At 42.9% G+C, this 24,299-nt stretch overlaps 2 protein-coding genes and 1 long non-coding RNA gene across 13 annotated transcripts in view; 1 reads left to right on the forward strand and 2 right to left on the reverse strand.

Moving 5' to 3' along the window:
- Window positions 1–161: 161 nt before the first annotated feature.
- On the reverse strand, window positions 162–24,277 carry ORAI1 (ORAI calcium release-activated calcium modulator 1). 4 transcript variants are annotated; one of them, XM_030024226.2, is made up of 2 exons: window positions 23,914–24,277; window positions 162–3,470 (listed from the first exon to the last, which is right to left on the reverse strand). In XM_030024226.2, the coding sequence occupies exons 1-2, from the start codon at window positions 24,199–24,201 to the stop codon at window positions 2,904–2,906; spliced, it is 855 nt and encodes a 284-aa protein (XP_029880086.2). In that variant the 5' UTR covers window positions 24,202–24,277; the 3' UTR covers window positions 162–2,903. The 4 variants fall into 4 exon arrangements, 3 of the variants coding, with proteins under 3 accessions (XP_029880086.2, XP_029880087.1, XP_040981645.1); XM_030024227.2 differs by lacking the exon at window positions 23,914–24,277 and adding an exon at window positions 16,200–16,503; XM_041125711.1 differs by lacking the exon at window positions 23,914–24,277 and adding an exon at window positions 7,160–9,331.
- Window positions 16,150–24,299, forward strand: part of KDM2B (lysine demethylase 2B) — a 127,483-nt gene continuing 119,333 nt past the window's right edge. For 2 of the 8 annotated variants that reach the window (XM_030024210.2, XM_030024212.2), the window contains exon 1: window positions 23,347–23,525. In XM_030024210.2, the coding sequence (XP_029880070.1) occupies window positions 23,475–23,525 (51 nt within the window). In that variant the 5' untranslated portion in view covers window positions 23,347–23,474. Of the gene's footprint in view, window positions 16,263–16,614; window positions 16,675–17,396; window positions 17,470–23,346; window positions 23,526–24,299 lie in introns of those variants that run through there. The other 6 variants (XM_030024219.2, XM_030024220.2, XM_030024213.1 and 3 more) reach the window with 5 other exon arrangements.
- On the reverse strand, window positions 17,338–19,163 carry LOC121233511. Its single transcript, XR_005933125.1, has 2 exons — window positions 18,959–19,163; window positions 17,338–18,212 (listed from the first exon to the last, which is right to left on the reverse strand). It is a non-coding gene; the product is annotated as an uncharacterized LOC121233511 (long non-coding RNA).

A 24,299-nucleotide genomic window follows, 5' to 3' on the forward strand; every position in this document is an offset into this window, starting at 1 on the left:
TTTTATCTTCATATGACTGAAATGAGTAACTGAACATATTTAAGAGATCCTCAGAAACACACAGTTAGGATTAGCACAATCTAGCTGAAGAGATAAGGGATAGAGAAAATAAGCATATTTTAGGCCTCTAGATAACAAATAATCAGCAACAATTGAGTATATTTTATTTCATTGAAGTATTTTATATCTAAATAAGTGATATACAATAACCAATGTTTAAAATGCTTGAGGTGAATGCATAATACCATTAGTATAAATAAGGGATAAAAAAAAATTCTAAGTGCACTCTTAAGGTTTAGATCCACGTGTTTGGGTCTAGTTACTGCCTCTGGCACACAGTTATGAGGCTGTGCCCAAGGTGTAACTTTCATGACCATTTCCACGGCTGGAAAATGAGGGAAACATATTCAATATCATGGCTTAAAGTGCAGAAAATAGTCAGAAAAGCAGCTGTAATAACAGCACCATTAGCTCAGAACCTACCAGCTTGAGAAAGTTAAAAATAAGGTTGTCCCACTAGCTTCTAATTCTGTATTTCTTAAACAAAACCAAAACCCCCACACTTCTCTGTCACTTTGTAAAAGATCCACAAAATAAAGAGAAATTCAGCTACTTATCCAGGACAGCAAGTAATCTTACAAAATAAACTTGGAAAATCTATTTTCTGGGCTTCCATTCAAAATAACATTGTAATGTTTAAACACACAATTTATGGACAGAAGCATAATTTTTAAGCCTGACAGCACCCTTTCAACCATTTGCTCTAGTGTGAATATTGAGTCAGGTTTTCTTCCTTTACTGAGGGTTTTTAAAAGTCTTTTTTTCCTCAAGACAGGACTAGTATTCCAGTAAAGGATGAGAAAATACATTTTGTGCCTACTACTAAGATTTCATGTTTTGGAATGCTGCTTCATTAATGCCTTTACTAACATAATCCTTCCAGTGCTCCATGAATGAACACCTGTGGGACTGTAGTCACAATTCTCACCATCAGCAGATTTACATCAGTAATAGAATATATTTGAAGCATAATGTAATGGCAGAGCTAGAGAAAATCCAGTTTGGCCTCTGTACACCAGAAGGACTTGTGAAAAGGGCAAGTGGAAAGCTGTTTTCTGCTTGTGAACCAAGAATGCTGCTGCAAAAAAAGCCCAGCAGGTTTTTTTACAGTTATTTTTCAGCATACAAACGCACCACGGGTAACCTTGTCAACACTTTCCACTGCGGTGGTGCTGACATGAGAAATCAGTCCCATTCACTTCATGAAGCTGCTTCAGTAGTAAACACACTCTGCCACTCTAACTCTGTAGACACATCCTACAGTTTGTAAATATGTCAGGATAACCTGAGATGGAGGTTGGGTGTGAGAGACCATGTTCAGCCCAGGCTCAGGCAGGTACAGCTGCACTGTATTGTCACGTTCATTCCTGTCTAATTTCAAAATCCCAGGTTTCTTTTCCACAGTGTTAGATACGATAGGGAGGTCAAGTTTTGTTCCATTAGACTTGAAACCTGTCTCAGTTTGTGTTCAAAAAACAGCTTTTACCCAGTAAAGCCCAAAGCTGCTCCATAGAAGAACTGCATTCGAAAAAAATTCCACTTCTAGACATAGCTAGAATTACTGAAGCAGCCCAGGACAACTGCTGCAATCTTTCTTGGACAAACCTCTTATCTAAGAGACCAAATGGAAGTTTTTGTTTAAAGAGGAAATTAAAAAACGACACAGTAGCCTTGCTGTCACAGACGTGTGTCTGAAAGTAAGCAGCAATATTAATTACAAATAACCTCCTTTCATAAATAAATATACATAGAGAAAAGTAGTCTTCCAGATCCTTTGGAAGCAAAAATGTGTAACAAGTTATCAAATACAACACTTCAGCAAGAAGACGACTTTTTCTAAACAAGGAAGACCAAGGCATAGCTAATTACTTGGGAATCCAACGCAGAGAAAGCACCTTTTGCTGTTTGTATCTGAGGATTTATTAAAAATATATATTTAATATAAAAGTATAAAATAATTACTACTTTGGCTTGGAAAAAAACAGCAGTGGTTCTGATTATCAAGCAAAAAAATTATCCAGTGATAATCTCCATCTAGTTCCTTCTTTTTAAAAAAAGATTCCTAAATGGGAAACAGGCAAACCTATCTCTCCAGATAATATGTGCCGGCTCGTGAGAACTTTAAAACAGTTATTGCTTTTATTTTCTTCCAAGGAAGAGTAGAGTAGAGTCTCATTCCTACTCATGTGGCCATACCACATCGCAGTAAGACTAGTCATGGGTGTTTAGCAAGTTATAAAATGTGTAACTGCCACGGGAAAAAGGCGCTGAAGAAATCAGTAAAGTAATAATTACTTGGCAGCAAAACATACTGGGGAAAGTAGTGGGAAAGCTTTCGCTTCTACCATCTGTCAGGCTTTCTAGAGAGAACAGCACTAGCACTGAAACCAAGTGCTAATTGCTGCATATCCCAAGTAATTTGTATCATGCCATGCAATATGGATCGGACAAGCAATATCTTCTAGTAAATGCCAACATCAAATAAAGAGAGGGAAAAAAAAAAAAAAGCTTCTCTACCCATCTCTAACAAATACCCAAATTTACAATGTTATCTTCCATGTATTTATACAGCCACCATTCAGCATTAAAAAGAAGCAATCTAGACAGTGTTCACAAGAGGAGGGATACATATGCAGTGCAAGCATACCCCACCATCCATTCCTGCAGATGTCAGATAGCCAAAATTTTACTAAAGGAACATTTTTTTTCCTCTCTAAAGGGTTAGAACAACAATCATAATCTCTCTTTAAACAATAATCAACAGCTCAACCAGTTCATCCACAGGGGAGTCAACCTAACATGGCAGAAGCAGAATAGTGGGTTTATTTTCTTTAAGTACAGGTTTACGCAAAATGGGTAACAGCTGAGGAGATAGTATCACCTCTGTGATCCAGCTGATCCTGGAGCCGTGCAAATTCAGCAAGTTCATTCAGTTCTTGAAACTGCCTGTCTGTTTTATGGCTCACCAGTGACCTGTAGAAGTGGACTGCAAACACAATGAAAATCAAACCAAAGGGAACCATAATAGACGTTGATGCAATGGCTGCTGCCTGTCCTGATGTGATGGTAGAACTGTTGCCCTGGAGTGGATTATCAGTTTTCTTCTTTAAAGGAAGAAACTTCACCCAGCACAGTAGCACCACCTCTGCAAGAAAGAGCAAAGTCCCAATGACAGTAGAAAATGCCCACGCAAGCTCAATGTGCCGATGCATACGCTCATGAGGAGATTCCTTTACAGAGTTGAGATTATGCACATTGCTAACAGCCTCTATATTTGGAAGAATGCAGGTACTTATCATGAGTGCAAAAAGGTGAACTGCAACAAGGACAGTAGTACAGGCACTGAAGGCTATCAGGAGACCTTGAGGGTAGTCATGTTCTGCATCTAGCTGAACTTCTACCATAGCCACCTGAAAAGGAAAGAAAAGAGAGATGCAATTACGTACATATTATTTGACTATAGACTATTTTAAGTTTAAATCCTGTTTCCAGAAGATCATCTGGTCCAGACAAAATAATAGTTTGCATTTAAATTTCTCTTCATGTCAATCTGTGCTTTTTTCATTAGGTCCAAATTTAGGTCTGAGCACAGGCCACTATTTTCATACTTACTGTTCTGCTGTAGAGCAAACCATCAGTATGCATAAAAGCTCTTAACAGCACAACCACCTTGCCACCTCCAGCTTATTCCAAGAAAACAGCTGAACTTTTAGAGTCAAAGTATGTTGATCACAAAGTGAAACATTTCTTCTTTCACGTGTTATATTGTAAAGGCAACTTTTGGTCTTTCACTATAGATTATAAATTTTGCTGGGCATTAGGAAATGTTTTGTGCCCCATACTTATGTAGAACGAATACCGTACGAAGTATTTTGAAGGAGGTATCTATAAGATGAAAGCCTGCAAAGGCAGCAGACTGTCCGTCACAATTTTGGTGGTCTTTTCTCCTTGGATTTTTTTTTTTTTTTTTTTTTTTTTTTTTTTTTTTTAAGTTCTGAAGAGCCCGAGGCTTTCATTTGGAAGGTCACCTTTCCATGGGGCTCTCAACTATATTCTTTCACTCAAAATAATTATTTAAGCAGACTCTAGAACGCAGATCCAAAACATGGAAGTCTCCACAAAGTCCATGGCAGCCAAACAGGCCTGTTCAAGGCTGGAGGAAAGACAAACAGTTGTCTCCCAGAAAAGATAACATAGAATGCTCCCAGATAGCACTAGCTACTCTTACTCTGGAAGCTGTGTCTAGCCTCATCTCTGGGCAAGCAGTGCTATCCTCATGAAGATGCTCCAAGGTCCAGTCTTCCACTACCGTATGCAGCCACGCCCTTTTATAAACTTAGATCTCCAAGCATGCCTGTGCTTAAGGAGCAGAAATTAGCATTAAATAACAGCAGGAGGAAACTCATAAACCCAGCTCAAATATTTTTGACAAAGAAAATTAACTAGAATGCCTTTTAACAGTTTTTAAAACTGTCAGGTGGTTTCATGCATGTGCAATTGATAAGCGACATTAATCCCAGCAGCCCTCTTGAAAAATAATCTTTCCTGATAAATTTGCCTTTCAGACAAAGCACAGTTCCAAAGAGGGAATAATGCAACAACGCCTCTACGTTTAGTGCTGCTTCTCAAAGGATCTCATTAGACAAAATATGTTTAAAATGCAGAGAAAAAAAATCTAATGGCAGTCTTAAACATAGACACATGTACACCATAGAAGGAAGATGTAGAAGCTGCCCTTCAGCACAGTTCAGACTGATCCACACCAGCCCTTGCTGCACCTTGGCTGCCCACTTTTGATCCTTTGTTGAAATGACTCAACTTGCTAGCCCAGCAAAACTAACCTGGTTAAGAAGTGGTAATCTGCTAGCTTAGTAAGCTGAGCTGTTTCTGCAATGCCTCTGATGAACAATGAAGCTGGCACAGGCCCATGAAACTGAGGAGAAAGCAGTCGTACCAGGGCCTTAGACTCCTGGCAGCACTAAAACATGAGCCTAGCTCTCCTGTAACATACCAGTTTGCCGTCAAAAAGACCAAGAAATCAGGTCATACAACGCAGTGCCTGAAACAAATCAGCTCTTTTGAGTCCCATCAGTACAGGTTTAGCCCATTACCACATGCCATTATTAATGGTTTGGACATTACTCAGCCTAGAGCATATGTTTCAAACACCCCAATTCTCATCAAGCTGATATGAAGAAATTTTCACGAAGTATGGATGCTGGGAGACATAGAAACCAGTACCCAAAGAGAGCTGCAAAAACAGTAAGAATATTCAAACCTCACTATTTTGCAAGAGCTGAGCCAAGCTACACCTAGTCTGGGATCCCATCTTTTTACACTCCCAGAACCAGCATGTTCCAGGACACCAGAACTCTTAACTGCTAACACACCAAATATTAAGACAACCAAGAGTTTTGCTCAGACATGTTTCAACAGGCATTCAAGGCCATTTGCCAATATTTTAATTCCTTTATTGAAAGCTTTTATCGTCATAAGCTGAACCACCCAGCCAACTAGCAAACAGTTTCCAAATGTTAGAAGAAACTCAAGAAGAAATTACTTTAATGCATACACAATTCTTGCCTGAAGATTTAAAAATACCATTTCCCAACCGTGGGAAACTTCACATTTGAGAGGATAAATATTTGGTTGTTGGGTCTGTCTTCTGCAGGATTGTTTGTTAAGTCCCAATGCACTCGTAGCATGTTGGGCTTCCTGTGTTTTTCACAGAACAATGAATCCTTCACCACTGAGGATTCATTTCCATACTTATCAAATTTTTTTTCTTGTAAATTTTCTGGTGTATGTCTAGACTCAAAACCATCCAGCATCGCAAGACATTTTAGTCCTTTATCCTGGTACTTATGTTAACGTAACCACGACACTGTTATAGTAACTCACAGAATGAACTCACAAAGTTGGCAAAACTTAACAAACTTTGAAATAACTGGTATGAAGAAATGCATTACCTTGGAGATGCTGCTAGGTGATCATGTAAACTTAAGATAAGTAGAGAGTTAGAATATGTGCGGTATGTAGAACCGAGAACATCTTAATCATTAGAAATAGATAACGGTAGATTAGTCAATGCTGGACAAGAATCAAGTAAAGACCCTGTCCTTGCCTTACCTTGCTTCATTTTAATACTAAAATCAACACCCACTTGTTGATTATGAGTATGTAAATGTGAGACCACCTTAATATAATGAACTGGACAAGAGCATGACATGCTCAAAAGATCTTTTTATTATATAAGTCTGTGTAGCCTATCACAATTTTTGCTGTACATGTTCCCTTGTAACAAAATTGTATAAAAACCTTAACCTTTCTTTCTAAAGGCGTGCAGGTATTTGGAGACCTGGCACCCTATACTGCAGTATAGCAATAAAGACAAATATCTCGACTCGATGTGTTGATTGGCTTATTGCACACTGGGTAAAAGAACCCAACTTTCAGGGCAAAACCACTAAAGAGGTTCCCAAGATGAAGACTTTATTTTCTCTTAAGAACTGATGTATTTAATTCGCCAAATATTGAAGACATTTTATATTTCCATTAATCAATGTCTCCATGTAATAATGGTATCAAGCATCTGATTTTAAACTTCAGACTCTCTTAATTCCAATGTACCAGCTGTCCTGGAGCTACTGTTCTCTTCCCATTTCAAGAGAGTACCAAGAAGAAATCTTTTCTTCCTCTTCTTAGCCTAGCCTGAGCTAAAAAGAAATGCTAAATAATTACATTTAATCTAAATGTACCTATTTCTGATTTGGCTATAATTACATGCAAGATCAAAACAAAATCTTGCAAGAAACCAACTTAATTTAAGTAGTATTCAGGTACTCAGATAGCTCTGTGCCTCGATAACCACTGACAGAATCATAGGGACAGCTAACTATTAAAAGGAAACGCCCAGACCAGGAATCCAAGTTTTCCTGGGTCAAAAAGACTTTATTTTAATATTGCTAGGTGTTTCCCTAAAAGAGTGACCCCAGGAGTACCTACAACCATTATATACTGAGGGGATAGCTTAAACCCGCATTCCAGCTACACAAGCAAGGCTTCAGTTCACATGGCTGACAAATACATTAATACAGACCTGCTTTGCACAGGAAGCTTGTTGTGTAGGTAGGCCCCAAATCATCTCTCAGAAGAAGAGTTTTCTGAAAATCAGCAAGACTACAGTTGTTACTTAAGACTTGCCACAATTTACCCCACGAGCAGGAAGGGTGTAACTTCAAGTCAAACCATAACACGCAATTACTTAATGTAATTCCAAGTGTACTCTCTCTATAAGAATAATTATGGGTAGCATCAACAACACTTGAAAGGTAACCTAAGTACTAGTCTTCTATCGTGCAAAATAAGCTGGCAGCTGAGTAGCCACCACTATACACACTGCCAATTATTCCCAGTTTGGGATGCTAACAATGTGCAAATAAGGCAGAAGCAGGGCAGTCGGCCATCCCAACCTTGAAGCCTTGCGTACACCTTCACACAGCTGAAAGCTGCAGGAGGGAGGCCACGAATTGCAAAGCACCAAGGAGAGGGCAAGCTCCCAAAGGAGACTTCACAACCTCCTCTCCACAGCTGGAACAAAAGGGAAGAGTACTAGCTGCATCAACTGCTGGGCCAGAAAAGATCTTACACCAAAGTAAATAACAGAAATGCTAAAAGGAAGAAAATATCCACCTGCTTTGAGATAAAGCACCACAATTTAGCGGCTTGAGAGACTACAGTGGCTGGGAAAAAACTTCTATTGATGCTGAAGGAATCACAGCTTTATAGGCTCAGCCCTCCAAAGGATGAGTGTAAGAGACCCCCAATTTGAATGTTGAGGGTATATTTACAAGACAGACACATTAGGTGCAGCTCCACAACACACTGACAACTCTTTGCAGACCACAAATTCTCCAGCAAGGGATTTTGATGTTTTTCTTAAACCGACCAGTGACAAAATGTGATAAAAGCTAGACAGTACGTGCATAAGAAACAAAAGACACAAGAGTTTCACAGACAGGACAGGAAAAAATTTGCTTACAGGTGTCTCTGTCCACCATAAGAGAAAATGCATTAAGTTGCAGTTGTAACTGGCACTGGTGTTAGAAACGCCCTAAAAGCAGGAGTGGGGGAAGCAAGAAAATACTTCTCTTTCCCATTCATTCAGGATTAATAGATAACTTCAGTACTCAATTCAAAGGGAGACTTTTGGGGACGTTGTAGGATGCAGAATGCCCAAAGGATTTCAAAGTCTACTGAAGTTGATGAAAAGTCTCCAGGAGGGCACAGCAAAGCCTCCTTGTGTTCACACTTGGCAGTGTAACTCCAGCTTGACCCATAAGTGAAAAAATCAGTTCATGTTTTCTGTCTCCTCAAACTGTCAAGGAAGCTAATTTGGGAACCTTTTCACTATAAACCAGCAGAAAACTGCCAACTCTTTTCAATTGCAAGCCTCTGTTCTTTACTTCCTGGGCCAAGCTTGAGCCGGGCACCTAAAACAAAAAGCTCCATTTTCATTATAAGGCCCCGTGCCTGTTTTCAAACAGTGAAGCGAAGCATCAGAAGTTCTCTCCTTTGCTCATGCTGTGATTTCAAAACGCACAGATCACAACTGCTCTTGTAATGTAACACTTGCAAAAACAGGGCTAGTGAGCTCATCTGATGAGATCCAAATCCATGCAAAGCCTGAACTCATAAGTACATGCTGATGTTCTACACAGGAGGATGTTTTCCTGTGCCGTCTATTAGGTTTCTATGCTGGTTCAGAAGACAGGCCCCTCAGGGCAGGTCACTGATGTCTGCACAGCGTCCAATATAACATGTTTCAGCACGTTCTCTGTCACCACTTTCAAAGCTTCTTTGAACACTTGCCGCATGATTTCTACTGTGCAGCTACCATGCTGCAAGCATCCTGCCTTGCTGCATAATCACAGAATAACGTAGGTTGGAAGACACCTCAAGAGGTCATCTAGTCTAATCCCTGGCTCAAAGAAGAGCTAACTTCAACTTCAGATCATCCTGCAGATATGACTGACAGATTTACTACAGCCCTTGACAAAGCTGTAAATCTGAAATATGGTTCTTGACAAAATCAGAGGACTCTCATGATGTTACGATGCAGGACTGGAGTTCTCATAAGCCTAAAGAAGGTGGGCATTCAGACGCTTTCAAAGATAACTGAATTTGGGCACAGAATCATGTTAAAGCTTCCGACGCCCCTGGCTTTCAGAGTCATGGCAGCCTGAATATGACCATAGTGCAAGAAATTTAACAACTTGCTCTCTAGAAGAATCTGCATTTCAATTTTATTTAATGTTTATTATCCTGTATTAAGTTTGTTTCATTTACATGTGTATAATGCTTCCACGTCTTATTAGACCAGAGTGGCTTACAAGAAGCTCCTGCTTTTAAAGGAAAATCAAAATCCTGAATGCTCTGAAGGTTTCTATCCATACAAGAGCACTTATGCAGTGCCTCTGACAAATATTGACTCCACTGCTTCGCAAGAAGTGAGCTGTGATACACTAATAAAACAATTTTCACCAGCAATAACAATTAATATAAAGAACCAGTCACACACATAGCTGCAAATTAAGCTCATATTGCTACTGAAATGCAGGATAAGCAACTGTCCTGGTTTGTCACTTGTTCCTTTTTACCACAGCAGCAGGACAGAAATTAATGACTTGCTTCAAATTTTAGCATTATTCCCCAGTTTTATAAGCTACTAGACAGTTATGTTGGTTTTAATTCCAGCATAATGCAAGCTTCAAATTCAATTACTGTTTTAAGATAGGGGTTTCTGAAATAAGAAGTATCCAGGGAAAATAAAACATTACAGACAATGATCAGAAGAAAAACAAATGGAAGAACTGTAGTTAAGAGCCACCCATGTAGCAGGTCATATTGAAACTCAAGACTTTCAACACACAAAAAAAGGTAACTGCTCTTTGTTACCATGTGTAATAGCAACAGCAGTGAACACAGTATCTGAGAGCTTTCTGACAATCACAGGCTTACATCTTTTTCAGAGTCAGTAGCCACTGCTGTAGAGAAAAGGAAATAAAATACCTTATCTCAAGTAAATCTGTATCAGCTATTTATAGATTACTTCCTCTCCTCCCCTTCCCTGCAAAGATGACTCTGAGCTCTGGTCAGCAGGAACATAACATGGGCTGGGAGCCTGTGCTGTAACTGCCGTACTATCTCTCACAGTACCAAATACTAGCATTAACACAGAGCTGCGAGTCACGATTGAGTTTAGCACGCTGTGGATAAACAGCTTCAAACCGGACAGAGCCACAGCTAATTCAAACACCTCGCTGCTTCTCCACTAGAGACCTGATTTTAGCTAAATACGTTCTGTAACCAGGGGGCTGCAGTCAACAACTACTGATGGCCCTGTAATACCATGGCTGTAGATTTGTCTCCCGTATCTCACAAGATGCTATCTGACCAGCCTAAAGCTCCAACCACAAGGGCTCTCCTGTCCTTTGTATCTGACAGGTTTAGACAAGAATCACAGAGCAAGAAACCAATCCTATTAAAAGTTACTAGGTTTAACTATAGACAATCTTGTAATGACCCATTTAATGGAATACTTTGAGAAACGCTGGCTCTTGGTACGGTCACATTCTTACTATGTCTACCGCTCATGCAGTTAGCTGCCTCACAGATTGTAACAAGCAAAACCGCTTCGGAAAGGACAATGTCAGCTTCAAACATCAGTCATACTAAAGACATCAACCACCTCTTAATGAACACAAGTCTAGAATTATCTGTATACCTTTGCAAGACTGTTCTCACCTCCTCTTCCCTGGCCACAGCTACCATTCCCAAATTGGAAACTGATTAGAAGGACAAAAGAACTTTTATACAGTCTAGTATGTCAGGAACAGCTTAAAAGAAAGCTGTGTTGATCAGACATCACAGTTGCATTTTGTAACAGTCCATCCACACAGTTAGAGGAGGTTGTAAATCTTACCTCAAGAAATGTATCAGTGCTACACCACCTTCACCTCGCTGGACCAACACACTCTAAGGTAAAATTGCACATGGTGATCACTGAAATATTTCCATCGACACCTATCTGCAGAAATATTTTCTTACCTTCACTTGTTGCAGCTAGGACTAGACTTGACTGCATGTAGTTACAAGTGCAAGTGACATTTCATAGCACATGCTACTCTTAGCAGGAAAAAACACCCACACACATAAAGGTGGTTTCTCCCAAGTCTGGAGGTTCACATCACATGGTTATTTCAAAAACAAATTCCATCTTCTACCCCATTACTTGTCTGTATGTGAGACCACAGGGGAAAGTTGAGAACGAGATGGGTGTCATGGCATCACTGGAAATTAGCACTCCTCTGGCTGTCTCCTCGGCTCCCGAGTTGGTCAGCCGGTCTCTGTTTTCCTGACAGTACTATTCACTCCCAGAGACAGAGGCGCAGAGCCAGGCTCTCACAGAGTGTCTGCACCATTCATCAAGAGTTATAAACAACTCACAGAAAGACTCTGTATGAGCCAGAATCAGTCACTGGAAATTAAAAAAGGTAAGTCAAAATAATAATCTTAATACTTGTTTTATACAGAAAAGAATGTAAGCATCATTTATCCACTAGTCTAGAATCTTGACTCTGTGGATTATTATATGTTGCAGAATGGCAAAACACATTAATATTTGCTAAAGCGAACACTGGAATACAAATATGGGATTTAATTTTATTTTCCTAGTAAACATGAAAAGGCAATACCCATATAATAGGAGTAATTGCATCTTGAGAAGGTAGTACCTCTACACAGTGTTACTTACAGTACATCTATTCAATAAGTACAAGGTCAGATTAGACAGTACAGCAGGGAGAAGAAACAGCACATCCTCCAAACTACAGCCGCCACAAGCAGCCACTCACAGCTGCTGGAAGACAGAATGGCAAGAGCCCCAAATACTCCACTGCCTTGGTCATCTATAACCTTGAGACAGGGATGCTCAAAAGAGCAACAAAATGTTGCTTTCATGACTGAAACACAAGAAAGCTTTCACATGGCGGAAGATCCTTCAGAGCATGGTTCTGATCTGTAAGTGCAATAGCAACATAAAAGGCAAGCAGTGGCAGAAGCCATGAAACTGGGCTTGTAATGCTTTCCTGCAGGTTACAAAATGCCGCTGTTTCATGTTATCCTACCAGCAATCCAGTTAAATACAGCTAGAACAACTTCTACAGAGAGACCATTTTAGTACTTAGAACCACAGAGTAACCTTTTCTAGACAAGGACTATGCTGTCTTGAGTATCTGTACAGCACTGACAGCAGTGGGGCCAGAGTCCTACCTAGCATTGCTTCAACATCAACTGTTATTACGGAAATCAGTTTCATAAATATTTACCAGTGTAGTCAGTCTTTTACAAAACATGACTGAGGCTGTCTTCAGAAGACCATATTGGCTATATTTCAAAGGCAAGAGTTGACAGTTCTTCGATGATACTCAATATTTGAAGCATATATATTACCATCTAGACAACAGTCTAGCCAGCTTGAATCATTAGAGGTATTTAAAAGAAAACTGTGATGTCTGGTAAATAACATTCTCCAAATCCTAAATATAATGAAGCCAACCATAGAATATAATTTAGACCCCTAGTTTAGGCTCAGGTATTTTCACAAAGCTGTTAATTTGTGGAGGGAGGTGATGTTTGAGTCTTCCAGTTTTATAACTGTTGGGATCTAACAACTTCCCTAACATTTGTGACTCTAGTATCGTGATGTTGTTATACTACTGCGTGATGCATCCCTGGTGACAAAATTATGCTAACAAGTCAGCTTAATTGTTCAAACAAAAATAACCTGCCAGCAGCCTGTCTACACTGGAGCTTGATACTGCTACTGTAGGTGTGGATGAGCTAGTGTTTGCAATATTGGATACAATCTGCAAAATATTTCCAGCATTCAGATAAACTGGATCAAGAAATAAAAACAGATAAAGCCAGGCATGGAGGGAAAAAAACCCCAAAACGCACCATACATCAATATCTGGTATATAACACACAAGTGAGAAATACTTAATGCCTCTGCCAGCACATGGAAGGAATCCTCTGTTCTTTCATGGACTACATATGCCCTACAACCTACAGTTTATTTCTTTACCTCTAACAATTCTGGGGATTGATATTACTTGCCGGCCCCATAAATTGGAAAAGCATACTAAATGCAAGATTATAAGCTCCATAGATTTCCTCCTAGACCTATGGCACTGGACGATAGCATCCATGGAAACCCGCACAAAGTAAATGCTCAGGTTTACTTGTGGGAGCTTAGCTCTAACATCAGTTTACTATAACCAGACCCTGCAACTGTTTCTGAAGCTAATGGACAGTGGCACACTGTGATGAGTAGCTCTAAAACAAAACTAATTTTAAAACAGGTTTTTAATCAATCTTCTCTGTGGAAGCGTAACACTTGCGAGTTTGCAACCTGGCTGAGCATTTCATACTCTACACATCACTGACCCGGGCAATCTCTTGACTTTGGCATGTATGATTTAACCAGGGTATGGGTAACCAATCTTGAGGGAATAAACTTTGCAAAATGGCTGCAGTTATACACAAAATCAGTCCGAAATAAAGGAACAGTTTAGCTGAGATAAACTTAGCTCATACTAGAGGCTGCAAGTACTGTTTAATTAAAGAGCAAGGATCAATGGGGCTGGCTTGGAAACAAGCACATTCCACTCCTGACAATTCCCATCGATTTGCTGGGTGGTCCCAGATATGTCATTTAGGCTCTTTCTTCCTTGCATAGATAGGGAAAACAGAGGAACAATGACGCTTAATTGCTGTTGTAAGCTTTAGATCCAAGACTAGATTGTACTTTAACAGCATTTTGTTCAAATACCAGGTGCCAAAGAATCTGCTGAATTTAGTAAACAATGCATAGGCGTGACAGCAGAAAGAAGGCCCTGCTTTTCAAGGCAGAAGGACAACTTTAAAAGATAAGCAAAGTTATTCAAAAGAAATCTAAAAATACTTGAAAGTTAAGTCAGCTCTTCTGAAAATAAATGAGGAAGTCTCAGCTAGAGGACTATCTGTCATAGCAAAACCAATGAGGCTACAAGTTGATTTCCAGCGTGATCTTGTTAAAGTAAGAAAAAAAGTGGATTTTTTTTGAGGGCCTACTTCCGGAAAATTAAAATACAATGAATGTTCACATGTAACATTCCTGGCAACTAGAGATTTTGTTAATCAGAAAAAAGTGGCTTTTTCCTGAAATACCCTAAACAACATAAATTCAAAAGCAGCAGTTTTCAACTGCAGGACACTGAACTGCTAGAAGTCTTCTAGAGAATCAAGAAAGAAGTAGAAGCCGCCTCACCTCATACATCCATGGGATTTTGAGAGTCCACATAGCATATAGAGAAAAGCCAAAAGGATTTAGGAGATTAAGTATGACTTTTAAATAATAGTATTTTTATTAATGGAGATGCAACCTCCCTTAGATGAAAACGCGTAAAACCCCCAAAACGGCAGGTTTTTTTCCATGTTGTCTCTCTCCGTGTAAAAGCCTGACTCAAGAAACCACCCTGACAAACTGCTCTGACACAGGAGAACGGGCATAGAATAAGGAAAACTCATTAGCAGCAGCAGAGTATGAGCTACCAGCCCCATGCATGTTACCCAAGGAGAACCAACTCAAATATGCCGCTGCACTAACACAGTCGCCTGTCAGTCAAATGAATAGCAGTCCACCACCACCCTTGAAGAGTTGTACTCTGTTTTTAGCCATTAAAGGAAGGCAGTGACATTTATTTGACCATCAGAAGGCTGCTGCAGACCAGCTGCTATGTTTTCAAACAGCATCCTCTAATTAGAGCAATGGCTCTTAAGGGGAATACATCTTATGGCCGAAAATACCTTGTTAAAAGCAGGGCAAAAATCAAAACAAAGCAAGTCAGAGCTGCATAATTCGGTATTTACAACTATGAAGCATTTTTAACACGAATGAATAAAGGGGCCGACTGCATAGTTAGCAGCTCAGTACATCAGAGGACTGGACATATGATGAAACCTCTAAGTTACCAAATTTCAATCTATATGGAGCCTTCATTTGAGACAATTAGGATTACTAGACTACGTTTCTGTATCAAATGTGAAAGCAAAAAACATGCTAACAAAAAAGAAGTTTCTAAAACATGCACAAAACTCCAAACTAAGCAACACTCAAGATTTCCTTAAAAAAAAGAAACATCGCAACTTCAAATGTCTAACGATGGCTGTAATGAATCAGAGGGACACCGTCAACTTTAATCAGTTATTTTTCCTCATTCACCTAAAAATAGCTCCAGTGCAACACCTGCCCTCGCATCGGTTTGCACAACGTGTGCGGTTGTGTTCTGGGAAGAAGAGTGGGAGTGCAGAGTACCACAACCTTGGAAGAGCTGTGGACTTTCTGTGCGCAGCCCGCTTTGCTCTTGACGCCAGAGCACGAGGCGAAGTGAAACACCGAAACCCAATATGTTAACCTCCCTATTTACAGCACCGTACGGTGCTTCCTACAAGAGCAAGCGGCAGGAACGTCCCGCCAAGTGTGATTTTTGGCATGCCGAGCATCCTCCCAGGAAAAATAAGCAACGAACAAAAGTCCTGCACGAGGTATCTGAGCTATCCGGAGGAGATAAAAGCCGCGAGGCAGCTTTTAACTTGCGGCACGACAGCTCTCCACAGAAAACGAGCTACCGATACGAGCCCACCGGGGCATGCCGGGGCACCCCACCCGGCCCCGCTGCACCCGGGGCGGCCTCCTCCTCCGGCCCGGCCGCCGCCCGGGTGCGCTGACCCCGGCTGCCCGGAGGGCTGAAGGTCAGGGCGGGCCGGCCAGTCTGTGGAAAAGGCGCCAGGGCCAGGGCCCGCCCCGCTTCCCGCCGCCCCGGGGTGCCACACGCCGCCTCAGGGGGCTGTGCTCGTCGTCCCCCCCGCCCCGCCCCGCTCCGCTGCAGCCACCAGCCTGAGGGGAGACGGGGAGTTCCCCGGTCAGAAAAAGGAGAAGCGGCAGCACCGCTCCCCGCACCCGGCTCTCTGCTGCCGGGGAGGCCGCGGGCCGCCTGCCAGGGTCCCCTGCCCGCCGGGCGAGGCCGGCCGCTCACCATGGCGAAGCCGGAGAGCAGCGCGGAGGTGCGGCTGGAGGCTTTCAGCTTGGCGCGGCTCAGGTAGAGCTTCCGCCAGGACAGCGCCTGCATCGAGTGCTCGTTCAGGCTCATGGGCTCCGGGCGGCGGGGGCGGCGGGCGGAGGAACGGAGGGGAGCGGGAGAGCACACGGCGGTAACGGCGGCTCCTTCCGGCGGCAGAGCGAGGGCACCAGCTGCGCTAACACCCCATAGCGCCCGGCGGCGGCTCCTGCCGGTGCTGGGGCCGCTCCCGCTGCCGCCGCGGCGCTGCGAGTCTGCGCGCCCGTCGCCCGCCGGGCACCGCCCCGCCGCCGCCTCATTGGGCGGCCCAGCCCGGCCCGGCCCCCAGCCCCGCTCCTCCGCGGCCGCTTCCCGGCAGCCCCTCGAGGGAGCCCGAGGGCGGGCGGGCGTCGTGCTCCAGAGGCCGCTTCCCGCCGCCGCCGCTGCTGCTGTGGTGAGAGGGGAGGCGCGCTGAGGGGGGCGCGGCCTCCTCGCTGCCGCCCGTCGGGAGCCGTGAGCGGGGCCTGCCCCTGAGGGAGGTGCGACCCCGCCGTCCCCCACCTCCCTCAGCGGGGCTGTGGAGGGCGAGCGCCCGCAGCAAGGCCCGGCTGGGGCCCGGGGGGGGGGCGGCCTCCGGGTGGTTGCGGCAGCGGGGCGGGTGAGCAGTGTTAGGCTGGAGCGTAGCTGACGGGAATCTGTAGTTTCTCAGTCAGTGTTGTGTACCCCTGTCCGGCGGCGGGTGCCCTGCCACGTAGAGGTGCCCCTCCGCTCAGGGCAGAAAGGGATGGGGTGTCCCCCTGCTCCATCCCCACTCCTTGCTGCCTTCCCCCAAAACACAACCACAAGGCCATTTCTCAACTACTTCCTTCATTAGCCTCCCCTCCTAAAAAGGTTAATCGTTTAATCTACAGCTGTCCTGTGGATCTAAACCAGTCTGAGCACCCACCCTCACTTCCAATTAAAACTGATAGACCTAACCGTTTGTCGCGTATTTAAGGTTTTCATAACCATCTTGTACACCCAGAGCACCTGATAAACTCGGTTTATTATTAGCAGGCAGCTGATACAGTTGATTAAGCAGAACATTTCAACAGATCTGCATGCCAGCGTTGAAAGATTTTATTACCACGTTCGTGCAAACCGTTTAAACCATTATTTATTTTTTGTGTTTTACAGAGGGGAAAATGAGGCATATAGCAGAACTCCATAGCAAATACATGGCACAGTTATGAAGATGATTTCTGAAAAGGTGAGACTTAATACAGTGCTTGTGCCACCTCAAACTTGTGGGTCTGGAGAATTAAGGGACATGTAAGAAACGAACCTGTTGCTATCAATTTCTAATAAGAAAAATACGATTTTAGCAATAGAAATATTACTGGACAAGGATACTTTTACTATTTACAGGCACATGGATGGTCACCTAGGAGCTGAATCCCTGCAGTGCTCGTTCCATTAGAAATCAAAAGCATTGGTGATTTTCTATTGTGTTGAAATTTTCCACCTTATTTACAAGTAGGAAAAATGCGGCACATTGTCTTTCACATTTTTGCTTTGTTCTTCTCTTCACACCTTTATCTGATTTGCAAGGTCGTTCATTTACTTATGCATAGTAAAGGTGATGACAATCTATACCAACATACGTCACATAATGCTCTTCTTTAACATGGCATTCTTTTAAAAAAAAGATGTAGTTGAAGCATCCAAAAAAAAAATCTTAACGATTTGAAGTCTTCAGAGGCATTCCCTGAAACTACCCTTTCTTACCATGTAGATTTGATCTCATTCCCTTCTCAGGAAATAAACAGAGCTTTCTTGTTATAAACAACTTTTGATTAGATTTTTATCTACAGGGGTACTAAAACACCTCTGTAGAAGAATCAGTTTGACTTACAGTCTTTCCATAAAAGCCACTGCTGTTGTATAAATGACTCCATGGAGTGTTTGCCACCTTCCTTCTCTTCGATGGGTGACAGTACTACTGTATAGGATCTATTTGAGTGAAAGTCCAGCATATGTTAGCATTATAAAATACTACTCTTTGTTCAGTGTGCTTTAATTCTTAAAAAAAACCAAACCAACAAAAAAAAAAACAAACAGAAGACCTCATCACCACAATCAGCATTTTCTCCGTCTCCCACTGATGCCTTAGGCTAAGTCTGAGCACCACGTTGCAAAGCAATGAGTAACAACCATATTGTGATTTCATTACCACATTTTAGTTGGGAGAAATGGTAACCATCAAAAAACAGTAATGTACATCTCAAGCAAACATTTAGTCTCTGTCATGTAACTTCTGCGGAATCATACATTTAAAAATATTTTGCATTGTTGCTCATAAGCTATGAAAAAATCTTTATGTACGTGTACATAACCATGATTCATTGTTCACTATTTCTCCTCGTTTCTGCACAAAATTACAGTTGAACTGTAACATCATGGGTGAACACTACCCCACAAATAACACTTAGGTCTTGACCTGTTCTCTAAAATCAGATTTCTCAAAAAAAAAAAAAACCCCAAGCCTGCAAGAGACATACAGCTGGGAAGGACTTCAAGTGTTTCTAAACAACTGTATTACAATAGACTTTTTGAACTCACTGTTTCTCTATTCTTCTGTCCATCACTCCTATTCCTGTTTATCAGGAAGGGCTTTGAGAAAGATACAACAATATTGCACGCTGATGTACTGTTGAGTTCATATTTCATTCAAAGAAACAGTACGGAAAAGGACCTACCGAATCAGTGAAGAAATCTCATCTCATCCCATCTGCTTTTCCAAACCAAACCCATGTGTAATTTTAAGCTTCCAAGCCCCCCAGCATTGTAGCTTTAAAATAAGCATTATTTCCTTTCCTATCAGAAATAAAAAATCGGTTTGTTAAATAGGAAAACATAAATTAAAGATGAAGCCTTCTTCTGCAACTAAAACATCAGGACTATAGCAGTGTACCCTTTTTCCCCTTTATGTTCCATTTTACAGCTCCATTCTGAGGTATAAACTAAACAGGACAAAATTCTTTTCTTTCCAACTCTAATTACTCATTTTTACACACCTCTATACTGCCACTCTAGAGTTAGCTGAAACAAAAAGAGTCAGTCATGCTTAATTAACTCTTGGAAATGCTTCAGGGAGTTCTTCTGAAATCATGCTGGAGTTCAAAGCTGTGGTTTGATGTTACCTCTAATCAGTGCAATTGCAGAAGGCCACCAAAAGGGTGTAGTCCTGTACTCTTCCTTCATCTCATCCCACCGTCCTCTCCATCCTGTAGATTACACCGATCAAATGGCTACAGAGCTTCAGTGAATTTTTTTTCTTAATGGGTGAGTTTTCTGCTGGATCAGGTCACTGAACTGGCTTACCCTGTGGCTGCATGAACACTAGACCTAATGCAGGAGAAATGAGGGACATACACGCTAGAGAAAGGGAACTGGCTCTTTCAGCAGCAGGCTGTTATTACCTCTAATTAGAGGTAATGTCAACCCATTCTCTGGATCATTTATGCATGAACACAATTGGAGCAGGTGGCAGAAGTCCAAGTTTCTTTCCAGAAAGCCCTGAGAAATCTGTACACTGTCACAAGGGTACTCATAGGGTTTTTTTCTGCTAAAAATGTACTTCTGTATTTTCTGTAGGAGGACTGAGTAAGAAGAATAGGTTCCCTGAGTACCATATGATTAATGTGATACGGTACTGAGCATGCAAAGGTGCTACCCTCTGCATAGCAGTTTTTCTAAAACATATTTCCAGCTTCACATGCAAATCGCCACTTCCATTTGTTCCTGTTATTGTACCAAAACCAAATCAGGTTGTCACAAACCGGAAATTATGGTAGATCTGCATTAAAAACAACACATTAGAAGTAGAAGTTGCAAAAGGCAAATAAAGGTTTGTTAGCAGTCCCAAGCAGCAAGGAGGTTAAGGCAAGCATCTCTGCAAATCTCATCTAAAGTAGAGCTTAAAGTTTAGTTGACGGAATTTCTGCAGAGGAAAGATTTTGATCTGTCAGGTCTAGAAAAAATGTATCATTTTTAACTGCCTTCATAAAACAACGAAATGGTTAAATATCTAGTCTTCCATCTTAACCCAAGGTAATATATAGAATGGTAGGTCTTACAGGATAAAAGATATTTAAAAAAATGTTTTAAGATTATTTCAGTCCATTCTATCCAATGGGAAACAACTATGTTTGAAAGCTCAGTAGGGGTGAAATTAACCCATCTCTTCATACAGCCTTCCCAAGCACAGCACTATAGTTCTTATTTTAGCATGAGCCCTGCAGTAGAAGTTTAATTAAATGACAGCTCCTAGTTTCAAGCTAACAAGGTCAGGATCCAGCACACTGTCATGATTAGATCTTAAATAATTTGTTACAATAACATCCAGCAAAAAAGTTTTAGTGGTTGGTTGGGTTTTTTTTTAAAGACAGTTCATACTAGCCCCTTTCTCAATAATAACCACTCCCTTTTTGCAGTATTTATACCTGAAGTGTTTTTTCCTGTATTTTTGACTGTGAAGAAAGCCAGCCTTGCGGCAGCCCTGGCCTGTCCCTGACAGGGCCCAGCTCCAGGCACTGCTGGAAGCCTGCGACGTGACCTGCTCAGAGGGGAAACGAGCCCTAACCCTCATCTGCCAGTACTTAACCTGTGTCCTGAAGCACACGGGTTTAATATTGCTTCTAAATGTTTTTATCCTATCTAATGCAGCTGTGGATATTCTCATCATCCACAGCCTACCACCCTGCCCCCCTTTTTTTTTCCCCAGTTCTTTTAAGTTTGAGACAGGTTTTTGGTTATTAATACACAGATTGCAGTATTATTTCAACGGTAACATGAATTGTAGTTTAATAGGAATCATTTCTGTCTTAAAAACAAAGTTAAAAACATTATTTCTATTTTTGGAGATACATAGATTAAAATTGTAATATTTCTGAAACATAGTTACTTCCGTGCTTCCAGGTGTATTTGATTAATACAGTCCTTGCTGGGTTTGCTTCATACACCAAGAGTCTCAGATTATTCATGTCCAAAAAAAAAAAAAAGATTTAGAAAAATGAGTTGATTTTCTTTTATGTCTCTGTTCTGTCTTTTTTGGTGGACTTTTGTGGAATGGATGGATTATGTGTTTTTTGTCTGATGATTCTCTAGTAACATCCATTTATCTTGTACAAGTACTCTGGCCTCAGTCATACAGATGTACACATGCATTTAATTTTAAGATTGAGTAATCTTGGCTGAGAGGTCAACATATGCCTACATCTCAGGATTATGGATTAATAATGCACTTGCTGTAACAGACATCTGGAATCCACACTTCAGTATATAGCCTATACAACGCTTCTATATGATAATAAAGTTCAATCATCTGCAAACAGGGAGATGTTAGAGAAAGATTACATGATTTTTTCAAGATTCTGCAAACAGTTACTGGCAGATGCAGAAGGAGCAGCTCACTGCCTTAAATCCTAAGTTAGAACTCTAACCTCTCCTGCCTTTATCCACGTCATGGTTCATTAAAATACGGATCTTTCCAAAGAGAAGACCGGTGAGGCCCGCAAAGTTGAATTTTAATGTGCTTTGTCTTTTGCATAATATGTAATACATTTCATACAGTACCTAGAACGTAACTGGTTAGGTATGCAAAGGGCAACTCGATGCTATATGAAAATGTTTCTGCTGGTAGAAGCAGACAGCAATAGTAAAGAAAAATGCCATATTTTAAGAAAAGTTTCAGTCTCCGTTTAACTGATCTGAGAATTAAAGCCATGGAAAGATAGTTCAAAATTTACTTCTGAGATTTGTACTGGTTAGATCGGAGCACTCCCAATTTTTGCTGGCCCAGGAGAGAGAGACAACAGTGAACAAGTACTGTACTGAAGGTAGAAACACAATTATTCTCAATGTCAATCTCAAAAATTGCAAAAAGCAAACCAGAGGAGCGCTGTCAAAGCCATCAGCCCCCAGCCCTGGGTTTCGGTACGCTTTGATGTTCCCTTTCTTGGGGGGGGGGGGGGGGGGGGGGGTCGTGGAGGGGAGGTAAAGGATGTCACTTCAGAGAGGAGCCACACTTTGGAACCTGGAGGCTGTTCAAAACCTGCACTCTGACCCTGCTATTGCAATCAGATGGTCCTAATATTTGCTCAGCATCAATTTTGAGTAGATGTCAATTGGTGTTCTAGAAATGAAGCCCTCTGATAGTCTTATAAAACCCGCAGTATGGCTATACTGAAGATTTTTTGTATCAGTAGCTATTTTATGTAATTTTTACCTACTTTTTCATGCGATTTCTAACTACCTGTTGTACATGCATATTACAAAGGCAATTTTGCTTTATTTAACACCGAATAATACATTATAGATATTAGAACCAGTTCCCACAAGACAGATGTAGGTGCAGATCTTGGAGCATTTTATGCACCGGCCGGTGTTTGCCTTTGGTTGGGCTCCCTTGCCGAGCTACTTGCCGCACGCGTGATAGAGGAGCACAGCAAAACCAAGTGTATGTAAAACAGCGTGCTTAACTAAACACAGTAATTAATCGCAACTCCACGTATTATAAGATTTATTTTCCAGTGTTCGCTACGTTAATTCCCCACTCTTTAGAGGAATCCTCCAAAACTGCGCCTGGGTTTAAAACGTGACGCTGGGCAGCCGGCGCTGAACCCAATCCCCCCCCCGCGTAAGCAGAGCCGCTCAACTTTTAGGACATGTCTCGGGCGACTGCGGTACCCACGCAGGGACCGTTCCCCGCCTTTGTGGTGCCCTCCCCGGTCCCGTCCCGTCCCTTCCCCCCCCCCCCGCCGCCTCCGCGGGGCGCCGCGCTGCCCCGCCGCCGCTGCCGCTCAGCGCCTGCGTGCCGCGCCAGCACTCGTGACCTAAACACCGCCACGGCAGGGCCGGCGGCCAGCCCAGCGCCGGTACCGCGCCGCTGCCCCCGGACACCACCCCCCCCCCCCCGCCTCGGCCTCACCCCCCCCACCCGCCCCCTCCGGCCCCGCCAGTGTTTACGTTCCGGGCACTGCGACGCCTGCGCCCCCGCTCCACACGCAGTGCCTGAAAATGGTTCCTTAGGACTTTGCAAAACGCATCGCCGCCGCCCCCCTCCCCTTCCCTCCCCCTCCTCTCCCCCCCCCCCCCCCAAAAAAAAGTGCTGGTGCAAAATTGCAAAACTTTAGAGAGACCTGGATGGCTTTTGATTTTCCTCCTCCCCATTTGGGCCAAAAATGCAGGACAGGAACTGTTGACAATTAAGTGATGAAACTCTCCAAAAAAATGGAGGCAGAGAAAGACTCTGGAAGAAGATTGGTGTGTAGCTGGCTTCTGTCTATTTCCTATTTGTGCCTTTTAACTGATTTTGCTTAATTGTTTGCAAAGGGAGAAATGCATGTAAAACGTAGGCAGCAGAGCGACTTAGTTTGCAAGAGAGCAGCTTAGACACTGGGGAAGGGGGTGGAATTTAACCGAGGGGAAGGAGAGGGTGGGACGATAATTTTTTTTTTTTTTTTTTTCTCTCCTGTGGGTAAGGGTTTGTGCTGATCCACCGCGCGTCTGTGTAGGGCTGGCTGCCGGGGAGGATTTCCAGGGAGAGATCTGCCGCGAGAGGGGCAGAGCCGCTGGCGGCAGCTGGTGCATCGGCTTCCCCCCCCCCCACCTCTCCCCGCCCCGTTCCGTTCCCCGCACCGGGGGAACCTACCTTTGTGCCCGGCCGACCGTCCCCCGCTACCGGCGGCGTGCGGCGGGGGCCCGCCGCCTCCAGCCCCGGCTCCGCGCCCGCCGCAGCTTCCCCGGGGGAGCGACACCGGCCTCTGCCGGGCCTACCCCACATATTTCCCTTCCCCCCCCCCCCCCCCATGCATTTAACTCGTTCCTGTCCCCGGACCCCCCTCGCTTTCGGCGCTGTAAAAGCGCGCAGGCTCCGGCCGCGGCGGAGCAGCGTGCGGGGCTCCGGGGGGCGGGGGGGAGCGGGGTGGGGGCTGCGCATCCATCGCGGCGTTACATAAAGCGATCTGTTTTTTAAATCGCGGCTTCCGGTGTGACTATGGAAACACTCGGATTATGTAAATACCGAAACCTGGATGC

This window comes from Aquila chrysaetos, chromosome 9 (assembly GCF_900496995.4).
Source record: "Aquila chrysaetos chrysaetos chromosome 9, bAquChr1.4, whole genome shotgun sequence".
NCBI classification, from domain to species: Eukaryota; Metazoa; Chordata; class Aves; order Accipitriformes; family Accipitridae; genus Aquila; species Aquila chrysaetos.

What these genes read in the sequence shown, in the direction of transcription:
- ORAI1 (XM_030024226.2), bottom strand. Translation starts at nt 24,201, where the DNA reads ATGCGCAGCCCCCACCCCGCTCCCCCCCGCCCCCCGGAGCCCCGCACG. An exon ending in ACGGTCGGCCGGGCACAAAG is followed by an intron (nt 3,471 to 23,913) that starts GTAGGTTCCCCC and finishes TTTCCTTTTCAG; the next exon opens with GTGGCTATGGTAGAAGTTCA.